Source organism: Trichechus manatus, unplaced genomic scaffold (genome assembly GCF_000243295.1).
Source record: "Trichechus manatus latirostris isolate Lorelei unplaced genomic scaffold, TriManLat1.0 scaffold00016, whole genome shotgun sequence".
Classification (NCBI taxonomy): Eukaryota; Metazoa; Chordata; class Mammalia; order Sirenia; family Trichechidae; genus Trichechus; species Trichechus manatus.
The window spans coordinates 5,123,798-5,138,503 of NW_004443952.1; the positions used below are offsets into that span (position 1 = coordinate 5,123,798).

The 14,706-nt window shown below is 44.5% G+C and overlaps 1 protein-coding gene across 1 annotated transcript in view; it reads right to left on the reverse strand.

The window, feature by feature from the left end:
- Positions 1–14,706, reverse strand: part of PAPPA (pappalysin 1) — a 263,538-nt gene that overhangs the window by 10,218 nt on the left and 238,614 nt on the right. The window contains exons 20-21 of the mRNA XM_004372342.3: positions 7,402–7,473; positions 2,621–2,719 (exon numbers count right to left, since the gene is read on the reverse strand). Of these exons, the coding sequence (XP_004372399.2) occupies positions 2,621–2,719; positions 7,402–7,473 (171 nt within the window). The remainder of the gene's footprint in view (positions 1–2,620; positions 2,720–7,401; positions 7,474–14,706) is intronic.

Below are 14,706 nucleotides of genomic sequence, written 5' to 3' on the forward strand. Positions count from 1 at the left end.
AACAGCTACAACAGAGCTATTGTACTGATTAAATGAAATGACACATGTAAAAGCAGTTAACACGATGCTTGGCAAACAGTAAGCTCTCAATAAATATTAGCCACTATGATTGTTTGGAGTCAGGAAATCCTAAATCCCACACCGCTGGCTCATCTTGCACAAATGATTCCACCTCTCCTAGCCTTAATTTGCTACTTTGTTGGGTGGCTCTGGGGTCTAAATGATACTGATAATATGCCCAGAGATCCCAGCCCACAGCCCAGCACATAGTAACTACTTAAATAACAGAACATAGGAAGATGTTTAAAGCAAATATGCAGTATGGGTGAGTTTCTGAGTGCCAGCCTGGGATCCGCTGCTTAGGCGCAGAGATTTTTCCATGATATGGGATTGAGGTCAAGGGTATAAGTGGGCCCTAAACAGGTCCATCAGATAAGGGCAGGAGCATGAGAGGAAGGAAGCCAGCCTCCAGCCACTTTCTTACCCTGAGAGGCTTCCTACTACTGAAACTGGAGACAGAAACCAAGCCTTTCTTCTGTCCTGTATATGCCCAGGGGAAACTCTTGTCTGGGCCAACTGGGATGTCAAGGATGACTGGCAAGGCTGGGAACCTCATCAACTGTCTTTGCTGCATTAAAAAGCTGCTTTCACCTTTGCCAAGGCAGTCTGGGTTCACAGTGAAATGTTTCCAACCAGAACTGGGAGGGTCATGCCCAGGTGTGCTGAGGACAAGGTCCTATCTCCCAAATGCTTTTCTCTTCTGAGACTCAGCCCCATGCAGGAGAAACAGCGAGGCTCTCGAGCCAGACAGAACTGGGTTCAAATCTGGATTTTGCCACATTAGCTGAGTGAACTCAGGTGAGTCCTGTAAGTACTCTGAGCCCAAGACTGACCAACCTCAGAGAACAATAGTTTCATTATTTGTCAATCAAAAGATGCAGCAACAGTCCTCTTCTTTGAGTGTAATCCTTGAGTCTTGCCCTATTCATCCCATATTATCGGCTCAGAGTATTTTTTTATGTTATTTGTTTATTTTTTCATTGTTGCCTATATTTTACAACAGTAAGAATAGTTTAGGTGTATATATATATATATCTCATTATATCTGCCAATTCAACATTTTTCATGTGTATAATCAGTGACACCAATTACATCAATCACGTTGTCCAACCATCACCAGTATTTGTTGCCAAATTTTCCATCACCATAAACAAACTCAATACTTCCTAAACAATGACTTGGCCTCCCCGTACCCCTGCCTCTGGTAAGCACTATTCAACTTTGATTTCTATGCACTGCTTATTCTAAGTATTTCATATAAGTGAGATCGGAGTATCTTTCTTGAAGGAACCAACTCTCTTTAGGATGCTGCAGTATAAAGGGACTTGGATTGGAAGCCAGGAATCTTGCTCTGCTTCTCTCCATCACTCACTGTGCCACCTTGGACACATCATTCCTCCTTTCTAGGCCTTGGTCGGTTCCCCCATTAATAAAATGAAAAGTTTGGACCAGATCATCACAGACGGCTCTTCTGCTATGACTGACTATGATTCTTTGTCCATTCCTGTCTCTGGAACTTAGTTCCCTCTTCTTTAAAAGGAGAGATTAGATCAAATGATGTTTGAGATCAAATGAGCTTTCAGCTCAGACTGTTGATGAGTATAAAAATATAGAAATAGTTTCCTGTCAACTCACTGATCACAGGAACCATTCTCTACTTGGATTGCCCAGGTCTACCACTTCTTTCCCATCTCTCAGCAAGAATTCCAAACTCAGGTCCCAACGCCCATCAAGAAAGTGGAAGTGGCCACTCTTCCCTGTGTGGTTGATGTCCATCTCGAAGATGTCATCCACTTTTACTATAAACACGTAAATCACTCCTATGTGTACCCTAATACACAAAGGATGAAAATCACAACTAAGACACCCCCCCCCCAATTTTACAGCTGTGAAAAAAAAGGACATTAGAAAAAGCTCTAAGGTCATGAATGACTTTGTTCACAACCAAGACCTTCCCCCCTAATTCCACAGGTGTGAAAAAAAGGACATGAAAATGCTTGAAGGTCATGAGTAACCTTGTTGGGAATGCCCCCTCTTCTCTCTTCCCCTAGACTTAAGCCCTACTCTAAAATCTGTGTTGTCTCTAGGATTTTACATGTCATTCCCCTGCCCAAAACACTCTTTGCCTGCTCACCTTCTTGCCCCTTCACCTCCTTCCTCAAGTGTCAGTGTTGATGTTACTCCCTTGGCAGAATCTTCTCCAAACCTTCAGATATGACAAGGCCCCTCCCCAGGAACTCCACAGCACTAAGTCCTTCCCTTCTAAAAGTACTCATATTGTTCTTGTAATTGTCTGCTTTTATAGCTGACTCTAAGCTTTGCAGGCAGGGACCACATCAACATATATCACCCATGAGTCTCTCACACCTCATTCAGGGCCTAGCACATATTAGCTCAACTACTGTCTAAAAAGAATAAAGAATAAAATAAAATAAAGCTTGAAGGTAGTGTACTGACACAACCCGAACAACAAGGACTCTTCTAGCATATACGGGTCATCCTGGACAAGTGAGCTGGGGAAGCATGGGGGACGCAGTGAGCAAGGAGGGCACTGGCTTACCTTTTTGGTCTTCACTGTGGAGGCACAGCAATCCCCACCATCATAGTTGCAGAAGGCCCGGTTGTTGATGGCATCACAGTAATTGTCTCCTATGAAGGGCTATAAAGGGAGAGCAAGGCAGGAAGGAAATGAGGTCTTACTAGCATTCTGGAATGAGGGGAGCTGGCCGCAGCACTTCATCTAGGCCTCTGTAGGCTTTCAAATGTCTCTCATCTTCTCACAAACCCCAACAGTTAGACCACCTGGCTTCAAATCCCAACACCCTCTTGGAAAAGTTATCACTTAACTGCTAATACTTACAAAGATCTTACCTAGCCAAATTATTCCCAACCAGAGTATGATTGTTTGAGGAGATACTGAGGTATGCAAAGCCATAGACAGACCAGTTACATCTTCCTGAAGTAAAGTGTTCATTTTACTTGAAGAAATAATAAGAAAATTCTCAAGCTCCCCTTTCCCCATTTTTCCTGGTAAGTAATTAAAAGCATAATTTATAATAAAATATATGTAAATATAGTAGAAAGCTGAATGTAAACTTCCCAAGAATAATAAAGATAAAAACGTAAGAAGTCCTAGGAATTTGGCACCATGGTTTGTATGGGCCCCTTTTCCTCTGAGAGAAATACAGACGTACTCAGTGTCACATGCTTTACCTTTTTGTTTGTTTGTTTTTTTAATTCTCTGAACAACATGTGAGGCAAACATTGTTATTCCCACTTTACAGATGAAGACCTTGAGGCTCAGAGAAAGAAAGGGACTTAGCCAAGATCACACTGGCTGAGGAAGTGTAGTGATTAAAATCTACATTGACTCCATGTTGTTTTCTTCACTACTCTAGGCTGTATCTAGCACACACTGATTTATTTTCCTTCCCCGTGTTCCTTTCAAAAGATGCTAAAAAGATAAGGAGAAGAAGTCAAGCCATTACTGATCTGAACCCAGAGCCATATTAGAGGAAAGTTCAGGAGTCTCTGTGACTCCCTTAGTACTTGTATTTCCCCATTTTAGCACTTAGCACACTATATTCTGTGATCTTATGTATCTGTAGCTAAGTCAAAGACATGGGCAATGTCTGTTTCATCTGCGTCTCCACAGCACCAATTTTGGCCTGGAGTGATGTTTTTCAAATGGAATATGATTGTAAAAGCATAGTGGAAAGGGAAGTTAGCAGGGGTATAGAAAACATGGATTCTGATCTTCTAAACCTCAGCTAACTGGTTGGTTACTTGGTGATTTTGGTTAAGTGGCTTATTTTATCTTCTCTGAGCCTCAGGATTCCTACTAGTGAAATAAATTGATAAGATCAGTCCACTGATTTCTTAAAGCAGTGGACCCACTACCCTATCAAATGCAATATTGTGGGACACTTTAATATATAAAGAAGATGAAAGTGAAACCACTCTAAGTGAAGTGTGTCTTTAGGTCTCTAACGTACAGTGGCTCATTGATGGGAAAGAAGATGTCATCAGTTGGCTAAAACTATCACATCCCAGCACAACATCTGTGATCCAATGGCCTTTCCTTCCCATTCTGATGGCTGTGGGGACAACCAAGTTTACATGGAGTCCATCCCACTTGGCATCTGGCTTTTGCATCTGTGCTCCAAATTCTCACCCATAGAACCTTCATTTTCCCAACTCATGATGCCAGATTCCATTTCATCACTACCGTATTACGCTTTAAAGAATGATCTTTGCAAGACAGAGCTAAAAACAGACAAGAACTATGTTCAGGTGTATATGTTCACATGCACATGGCTGGGTGGGTGCCATTTTGAACACATAATTCCATTCATATTAGAGTGGAGGGGCACATAGAAAAACCAAACAAATGATAGGCTCTTTGCTTTTCTCTGTCTCAGGAGGTCTGCCTGTGGACTATGCTCTGTATGTTCTTCCTCATAGCATATATGACTGGACTAATGCAGGAGATCAATTTCTATTCTTTAGAATGAAAGGAACTGACTTGGTAAAGGAGTATCTGGGGTAGAAGAGAAGGAAGAGGAGAAAAAATAAATGAGGGTGGTTCTTTTTTGGTTTGACCCCTGAAAAAAATCTCCTCTCATCTTTGGCTACTCTCCCATAGATACCCTCTCCATCCATTGGTAGCCATGCCAACCCACCCACCTATCCATCCACCCATCCACCCATCCATCCATCCATCCATCCTCTACTCGACCCTAGTTATTGAATGCCTACTATGTGTTAGACATTGTTTTAAGCAAAATGATACAATAGTAAGTTAATATATAGCCATTACTCTCCTAGACCTTACATTCTAGTGAGGAGACAGGGTTTAATCTAATAATCACACATGAAATTGGCCAATTTCAACTCTGATAACAGTTATGAAGGAGAGGTACATGATGCTATTAGAATATAAAGTAGGAGGATTTGACTTAGTCAGGGAGCTCAGTGAAGGTGCCCCTAAGGAAATGACATTTGAGCTGAGATCATAAGGATGAGTTAATTAGGTGGGGGTGGAGGAGGGACAATTTCTAGGCAGAGGAAACAGCATGTGAAAAGCTTTGCTACTTAGAGATTTCTCGCATCTCTGGTATTTTTCATGCCTCTCCTTCTGCCAGTAATGTATCCAGACAAACAGCTCATCCTTCAAGATCTAGCTCAAAAACCAACCTCTCCAAAAAAACCTTTTAATTTCTTTACTTGTAACCTAGGCTGCTTTGTGCTTCTACAGCCTCTTCTACTTGCTTTGGTTATAGCTCTTGGTACATCATTTTAGAACTTTCTCTTTGTCTACCTCCTTTACCGTGAGTTCCTCATGGACAGGGAATGTGTGTCATCCATTTTTGTATCCTAGATTTCCTAGAAAAATGCCAGGTAATTTGATTCAACAAACATTTATCTAGTATATGTTTTGTAAATGTTTGTTCAGTAAAATGTTGGCTAGATAGCTGGACGGATGAACGAGGAACAAGATGACTCAGGGAAGACTTAGTTACTATTTTCACTTGGACCAAAATCATTGTATCCCGAGAACCTAGAATAGTCTTGGCACATAATATACGCTCAGTGAAGCTTTGATAACAAGTGAGTGGATGACCACTTTGGGCACACAACTTGGGGCAAAGGGCAGAGGGCAGAGGGCTACCACTAGATACTCCATGTTGATGGCTTCTCTCTGGTCCCAGCATTTGTATCTCTTCTAACCATACTTTTCAGCCCCAGACAAGAGGCAAACTATTAGTTCTAAGGTAAGGAGAAAAGAAAGAGATGAGGGGCGCCTGCAAGGGCAAAGGCGATAAGCATCATTGGCAGGGCTCAGAGCCTGACAGGGGAGGGTCTCTTAGGCCTCATGCTGAGTCAAGAGAGGATCAAATTCTGCTGTCACACTGGTTGTCCAGACTGCTGACTCAGCAGAATGGGTTCCCAGGTAACCCAAGTCTCCTTTACCCGAAATGCTGAACTGATCCAATGAGATGGAAGGAAGCAATAGCTACAGCATGTTGCCTTGGTTTTGCTGTTCCTGGCTGAAGTTTGGGAGAATGAGGGTTCTCAAAGACTACAGTGTTTAGAATATGTCAAAGGGAGTCATTAACCAACACACAGGGAGGAATGTGTGACCTAGAGATATCTTGTGACACTTACAGGTCAGAGAATGGCTCATGAACAGCAGGTGGCCTAGTGGAGGAGAAAAATCAGTGGCCCGGGAGTCAGGAGACTTGGGTTCATGCTTCAGCTCTGTGCAACTCTGGGCCAGTTCTCCCCAGTTTGGCTCTCATTTTCCAGTATATACAACAAACAGGTAGGACCACATTACTCTAAGAACCCTTCCAGTCTTGGTATTCCAACAAATTTTAGACCTGGCCACTTTCTGGGCCTCTGTTTGCCCATCTTTAAAATAAAAGAGCAGGTCCAGATCATCTAGAAAAACCCTTCTGGTTTTGACATTCTAAGAGTTTCATCAAACACAAAGTTTTCTGGGGCCCAATTTAGTCCTTTCCACCTGAGTGGGCTCTCGGGGGACTACAGCGATTTGGACAACCCCAGAATTCTACCTGGTGAGATTTGGGGCCTCCTTTTCACTGCCAGTTGAGAAGAACTGACAGGGGCATAGGCATGCACAGAAGTGCTTCGAGGTTCACGGACAGCTCTCCCTGGAGAACCCAGCTGACATCCCCAAAACTCTCGGCACCTCTGCTTGTCACTGATACTCAGTGCCAGAGCTCTGAAATTCCAAACTCCAAGGAATTGCTCAAATGTGAAGTCAGAAGACTTGAGAGTCAGAAAGGGTCTTCTATTTTTAGGTCAGTGGTTGGGCCTAAGGTGTCCATACTACTTCTGGAGTTGAGAGTGAAGGACAAAGATATGGGGCAGAAGCAGGTGATGTGCAAGTAAGTAACCATCATCGGTAAAATGGGAACTTAAAAAATCTGCCTGACGTAGCTCTGTAAAGATTAATTGTGATACTATTGGTAAAATGCCTGGTATATTATAGTTACTAAATCAATATTTCTTCTCTCCTCCCCTCCTTTATAGATCCATTATTAGGTAGACACAAGCTTTGGAGCCAGAAAAGCCTGGTTTGGAATCCCAACTCAGTTACCCAGTAACTATATTTTTGGATATATGTTTCTTATTATCTCTGTGCCTCAATTCCATCATCTGTAAAATGGGATTGCTGATTCCTATCTGAGATGTATGTTAAGTGGATATTTAAAAAATTAATAGGTACAGCTCATGGTAGCCATCATTAATATAACAATAACAACAGTAGAATCATTTCTAGAGAGCTGATAGGTGTCTTCCCCTCAGACTCACCTCACAGCCTTTGACACAGTGAATCACAGCAGGGTGAGGATACCACTTGAGACCAGCAGTACAGACAACTCTCTGCAGAGAGAAGGAGAGAGAGAGGTCAGACAGGTTTGGGGCTGCAAGAAACCACCCCAGTGTTTGCAACACATCAACCACCCCACCTCTTCTTGGAGCTTCCAAGTCCCGACCTCACCCTGGCGTTTACATGGAGCATTTGTCTGGATACTTGCAATAACAGCAGCCATAAGATTAAAATAATATTTGCATTCACTGCATGGGTAATGATTCTATGTTTCCCTGGCAGGAACCAGGGCTGAGAAGCGGGGATTGGGGGTTGGAGACATGATCAGAAAGGCCCTTCAGAGAATTCTTGGCTGATGTTTAACCAGTTGGTAGAGTTGGGGATAAGGTAGAGGGTAGGGTGTGTGTGTATGCATGTGTGTGTGCATGTATGTGTGCGGCTGCAGCAGGAAGAGGGAAGAAAGGTGTGGAGCAGAGTTTCTCAGTGTGCACTGAGGACCACTTTTATCAGAATTACTGCAGGAGGGCATTAAAAAGGCAGATTATTTGGCCTTGTTTCAGGCCTGGGACTCTGCATTTTAAAAACTAATTTTTAGATGATTCGATGCACACTACAGTTTGAGAGCAAGTGGGCTGAGGATGAATGTACTAACTGCTGGTTCACAGCCCAAGGAGACAGAGAACTCTTCATGCCGTCAGCTGCTGTCAGGCCCTACGGGCCCACTCACACCTCCCCGAGGTTGCCACATGCTTTTATATCTCAGTGTCTTTTTTCTTGCTGTTCCCCTACACTGAAATGTCCTTCCCCACCTTCTCACCTGGAGAAACCTTGGTTATCTTTTAAATTTCTGCTTTAGACATATTTCCAGGTGGCGTTTTTCCCAACCTCCTCAAAGAAAGCTACAGTTATGTATCTATGTATTCATTTATAACTTCCTTTAATAACAATTATAATGATAATCACATCTAAAATGTATTGAGTACATTCATGGTGTTAATTACTTTATGCGTTATCTCATCTATTTCTCACTGCCATGCTGTGTGGTGGGCATTAGTCTTTTGTCATAAGGAGAATACATTCTCCAAGTTCCACAGATGTTAGGTGAAGAAATTAGGACTTGAAACCAACCCATTGTCCCATAAGTGATTTAAGTCTGCTCGTGATATAAAATCCAACACGATGGTATTTTTAAAAGTAGGTAACTGAAGAAAGAAATAAAAGTAGGAATATAAAATAGTCTTAGGAATGAGGGTAACATAAAAATTCTAGAAGTTTCCTTTCCTATTCTGTCATTGATGCCTCACTTTTTAGGGAAAATTACAATGATTTCTTCAAAAAATAAAATAAAATAACCTGGATGTAAATGCCTTGACTTGCAGTGAGAGATAACAGTGCCAAGTACCAGCTGTGGAAATCTATACAATCAGGGCTTGCTCTCCCGGCTGTCTGCCAGTTGATTAATTTTAATTAAGATATGAACAGTCACATGGCCCAGAATGTGTGACCAGCCCATTCTCTCCCGAGAGCAAACCTATATGGGAGCCAAACTGTAATTACTAGGTTTCTTGGTAGGCTTGGAATGAAGGGAATCTCATGACTCTAGGGATCCGGCTAAGACTGGGTTGGGTGCCTGTCTTCTCTGCCCCACAGCATCTCTGGTTCACTTTTGGCTTTCCCATACCTAGAACAGTGCCTGGCACATAGAGGATGCTCAATAAATATTTATTTTATGAATGAGTGGATCCAAACAGAAATGACTTCACCAATACATAATAATTTCCAGATTATTGGATTACTACTTTTTGTTCCATGTTTGCACCTACAGTGCCTAGTTTAGAGGACCAGCTTAGTACAAACTGAATTTAATTAAAGATCTTGGAATAGTTTATGTAACTTGAAGATCTGCCTATCAGTCTCTCAGTGTGAAATCTATCTAGCCACCCTTACTGTCTCTGTTGACACTTTCTACCCTCTCCCAACACACACATAAGGTGTACTGAGAATGAACATGGGCTTTGAGGTAGGACAGATGTGGCTCCAGTTCTGACTTGAAATTGCTTTATAAATTTCCACTCTGAGGCTTGGTTCTCCCATCCGTGAAATGGGTACCAAAAATCTATTTCCTAGGCTTTCAGTGATGATGCAATGAGATAAATAATGTGGAAATGGTTAACCTAGGACCAACTCTTTAAGTTTTTTGAGGGCAGGCCCTGGGTCTTAGACACTCTGTCTTCCCCCAGGATCACACAGAGCCCAGTCAACAAATATATGTTGACCAACTGAAGGAATATCAGTGGTTCTGGTCTCCCTTCCTTCCAGCTCAAGCTCCTTTCTTCCCTTCTGCTTCCCAGTCTGGGGGCCAGAAATGGGGAGAATCACCTGCTTTCATCCTCTGAAAACCTTAACCCATACTTGAATCTTTGGGTCTAAGAGTCTGTTCCAGGCCAGTGCAGGGAAGTTGGAGGGGCATTTGGTAATGGTTCAAGAAGTAGGAAACGCCAGGGTTAGGACCCACCAGGGATTTGACTCTTGTCCCTCCCTGTTTATTTGAGAGCTGATTTAATCCATCTGTAGGAGTGTCTTGGTGTGGCTGTACACGTTTCTGTCAGTTGAGGTTTACCTGACGTGAGTTCAGAAAAAGGACTTTTATACTATCTGCATGTGCCTATTTATCTTTCCAAGGCTTTTGGATTTTCCACTATTACTCAGGGCTGCATGCCCCACCTGTCTCACTACAGGGCCTCTCTGTGTGCAAGGAGACTTGGGAGAGGGGGCAGGCAGCGGGAGCTGAAGGAAAGACCAGGTTGTTTACACCACAAGTTGGGAAATCCCAGATGGGGCCCCTCAAAGGTCAGCCTTGTTCCTCTTGATGCCAGTGAGACATCTAGCCCAGCCAGAGCCCTTTCAGACTAGGTTTTGTAAGAGGGCTTTCATTTCCTGCCTTGGTGGATAAGAAGAAGAGACTTTTTCCCTCCTGGCTGCAATCACTATCATCATCACCATCAACATCACCACCACCATCACCTCCACTATTATGATCAACACCATCATCGGCATCATCTTTCTCATCATCAACACAAAACATTTTAGTCAGCAAATATTATACTCCAATCCCTATGCCCTGAGTTTTCATCTCACTTAATTCTTACAATAACTATACAATAGGTACTATTTTTGGCTCTCATTTACACGAAAGGAAACTGAGGCACAGAGAAGTTAAGCAACTTGTCCCAAATCACACACATAGGTGATGACAGACTCAGGAATTAAACCCACATCTGTCTGATTGCAAGGTCTATGTTTTAAACCACTACACACTTCCTCAAATTCCCCCAGGCTCTGAAGCTGTAAGTATAAAATAGCTTACTCATTTGACTGACGGGAAGACCAAAGTTCAGAAAGGCTTTGAGACAAATGTAGGAAGTGGCAGGTAAGTGACCTATTTCTAAACTGCAGTGTCTAGAAGACAAAGCCCAGAGAGAACGAGCCCCAGGTGGAACCGAGGACATGTGAAAAGGCTTCTTAGGAGAGCTTCCTCATCCTGAGGCCCAGATACGACATCCCTCCTGGATGTCTTCTATGATAAGCCCTCTTTACTTCTTGACTTTCTCCTTGGATTTATAGGACCCGCTGATAGTGAATCATATCATTTAATTTATTTTTGCATTTTCTTATCAGTCACTGAGCTCCTGGCTTTCTTCTGGGTAAGCTCTTTAAATGCCTGGACATTTTTCACTGTAGCCTTCGTGTTTGAAGAATACCTGCCCTTTAAAGGTACATAACTGATGTTTATTGAATGAGTGAATAAACAAACGAACAGATGATCAAACGAGTGGATGTATGAGTGTGTCCAGGAATGAATGAAGAATCACTAGAATGGGGCCTCATCTCTCCTCCTATGGCTTCATTTCCCTCCAGAGCACGAAGCGTGTCTCCATCCATCCATTGCATAGAGTGGACTTAACATTCATGCAGATGCAGTCTATCTCTTTTCAGGGGTTTCCCCAGTGCTGCTCCCTTCTTAAGGGCTGAATGTTGTTTCCTTTGAATGCATGTGTTGCATGTATTCATTATTTAAAATGTGCAGGGTGGATGCCTTGCAGGATGGAATGCAGCATAAGTAGCATTGGGTTCAAAAGCTGATTCAACCATGTTAGTTATGTGAACTGGGCATATGACAACGTCTCTGAGCCTCAGCTTCTTTGTGTGTAAATGGTGATAATATTTACCTAACTGGGGTGTGGTAGAGACACAATGAGGTGGATATATGAAATTGCCTAACAAATGGTGGCTATATATCATAGATTTTCAATGAGTGGTAATTCCCTTTTCCTTTTCCTTCTTCCCTCCCTCCCAGGAAAGTGCTTGACCCCAGGCATGATCTGCAGTAAGTGTCCATTAAGTGTCAGTTCTCACCTCTCAGATTCTTACCATTTGGGAGACACATGGCAGGGGTTGGAGCAGAGCCTCACCCCAACCCTCTACCTTGCACTGGTGCTCAGAGGCAGCCCCTCGGAAAGAGAGGAGCCACCCAGGGCCTGCTTTGGCCTGGAAACACCTACACAGCAGCTCTATTTCTGTAGCTCTCACTGCACCAGGGGCAAGGGTGCAGCAGAGGCCAGCTTTTCTGCCTTATTCCTGGAAATCATCAGTCTCTGCCCTTCGCACTCCTCCTTTTTTCTACCGCATTTTTTTTCCTCCTGGATAATGAGGCCTCCGGAGACCTGTGGAGGTCTGAACCTCGTTATGGCTCTCTCGGTAGACCGGCATCAATAAAGGCAGGCAGACCAGGGAGCTGGGTGGGGGCTGGGGCGGGCAGGCAGCGGGTGGGCGGTGGGGGGAGAACGGGGCAGGGTGGGGGGGTTTGCAGCCTTTTAGATCCCAGGATTTACTTACAGTGAATTATAACTGAACCCTTTAGTGCCTAAGGCTCACAGAGGGAAGGGCAGGAATTCACCTGGGGGCAGAGGGTAGGCCTTGAGTGGGACCTAGGCCTTAGGAATTTAGTCTGCACCTCAAGCTAAGAAAGCCTCCGGTATTGGCATTTGAGAGAGGTCTCCTGTGTCTATCCTGCACATGTCTGTAGCTCATCTGCTTCCGGGTAGGTAGGAGTTAGGTGGGGTAAAGGGAGGGGAGGCAGTGGTATGGAAAGAACTGCCAATCCTGAGTCCTGGCTTCTAGTTCTAGCTCTACCTACTGTGGGACCCTGGGCTGGCCACCCACCTCTCTGATCTTCACTTTCTCTAGCTGTACAATGAGGGGCTTGTGCTTGATGGTCTTCAATGTCCTTGTGATTCTGACATCTAGGCTCTGCGTGCTGCTGGGTGTATAGAGGTCACGAGCCCCGGGGGCGGGGGGGGGTGGTCTGTGTGGGGATTTGGCATTAGGAATAGGAAAAGGCACTCTGCGGTGGAGAAAACAAAGGAAGAGGAGGGCAGGGAATGGGGCTGTTTTGTGGATGTCTGAGCGAGTCAGAGGCAGACAGAGACACAGAGAGAGGATGGCGATGGAGGGAGAAAGAGCATGGGAGGGGGGATAGAACAAAGTGAAAGAGATATCAGAAGGAGGACAAAGAAACAGAGTGAGAAAATCGAGGCAGGAAAAGAACTGAAGCTGGAGAGACAAAGATGGAGATAGGAAAAGAGACAGCAATAGAAGAAAGAGGACAGAGCGAAGAGGGGAGAAGAATGCTGGGGTACAGAGGGGAGGGGGTCCGGCCAGGTCTAGTGCCAGGTCCCTGTGCCCAGAGTGCTGAGTAAGGCCTTGCAATCCGTGCCCTCAGCTCATTTGAGAAACAGAACACCCAGTATCGGGTTCTGCTCTGGCTATCCGGAGCACAATCTGCAGCAGGCGGGCAGACAGCAGCTCCCTGGGTCTGCAAGGCCTCCCAGCACCGCAGGCAGAGAGGCTGGTGGAGAGAGGCATAGCTGAGCCTTGCCCTGACCCCAGCTCCTCTCCCCTTCTCCAGGGTGAAGAGCCAGTGCCCAGATCCGGTACATGAGGCCTGGGATCCATCCTGTCCCGGAGGGCACAGGGGGTCCCGATCCATTGGGTGACACAAGGGAAAGGGGGTGGCCAACCCCAAAGTCAAATGGGCAATGACACTGGCTACCACCAGGAGGGGCCCTCCATGATTATCTGGCCCAGGACACGCCAGCCTGGCAGAGTGGGGAGAGCACGGAACTTGGACTTAGGCTGGGGTTCGAGCCCTCACTCTGGGCCTATCACTTTCCTTCTGAGATCTCAGTGTCCACATCTAGAAAATGCAGACAATGACCCCTCCCTCATTCAACTGTGCTGAGGTTTAGCTGTAGTCCTGTGTGCCAAAGAACGGCCACATGAACTACCACATAGTAGGCGCTCCATAAATAATAGACATTAATAGCCCCCTAATTCAGCAGCAATTGCTCTCCACAAAACAAGCAAAGCACGGGGCAAGAGAGAAGCAACCTGAGCAATACAGCCCTTGCCTTCTAAGAGCGTATACTAGAGAAGGAAGATAACCCTGTCCTTAGAAGGATGGCCTTTATAGTCAGATAGACACAGGTTTGTGACCTGGTTCTGCCACTCCCTACCTGTGACCCTGGTGCCTCAGTGTCCTCATCTGTAAAGTCTCATTGTTGCTGAGTTGATTCTGACTAATAGCAACCCTGCAGGACAGAGTAGAACTGCCCCATAGGGTTTCCAAGGCTGTAATCTTTACAGAAGCGAACTGCCACATTTTTCTCCTGCAGAGCAGCTAGTGGGATGGAACCACTGACCTTTCGGTTAGCAGTCTAGTGCTTAAACACTGTGCACCAGGGTTCTTTCATCTGTAAAGTACGAGGGCACTAAAACCAGTAACCGGATACCATCGAGTCGGTACAGACTCATAGTGACCTGAATGTGTCTCAGAGTAAAACTGCAATCCATAGGGTTTTCAGTGGCTGATTTTTTGGAAGTAGATCACCAGGCCTTTCTTCTGAGGGACCTCTGGGTGGACTTGAATCTCCAACCTTCTGTTAGCACCCGAGTGCATTAATTGTATGCACCACCCAGGGACTCCTGGGGACAATAGAACCTCTTATTCCTAGGCTGTTCTCAAGATTCAATGAGACAATAATTAAAAGCTCCTTAGCACAGGGCCTGACACAAAGTATTACTTCAGGACTATAAAAATGATTGTAAACAAGTCCCTACCCATCAGGACAGGTGTGATGATTAAATAATATATATAAAGAGACCAACATGGGACTAGGACACAAGAAATTCTCAACAGTGTAATTTACCTCCCTGTTAGCTAGCAG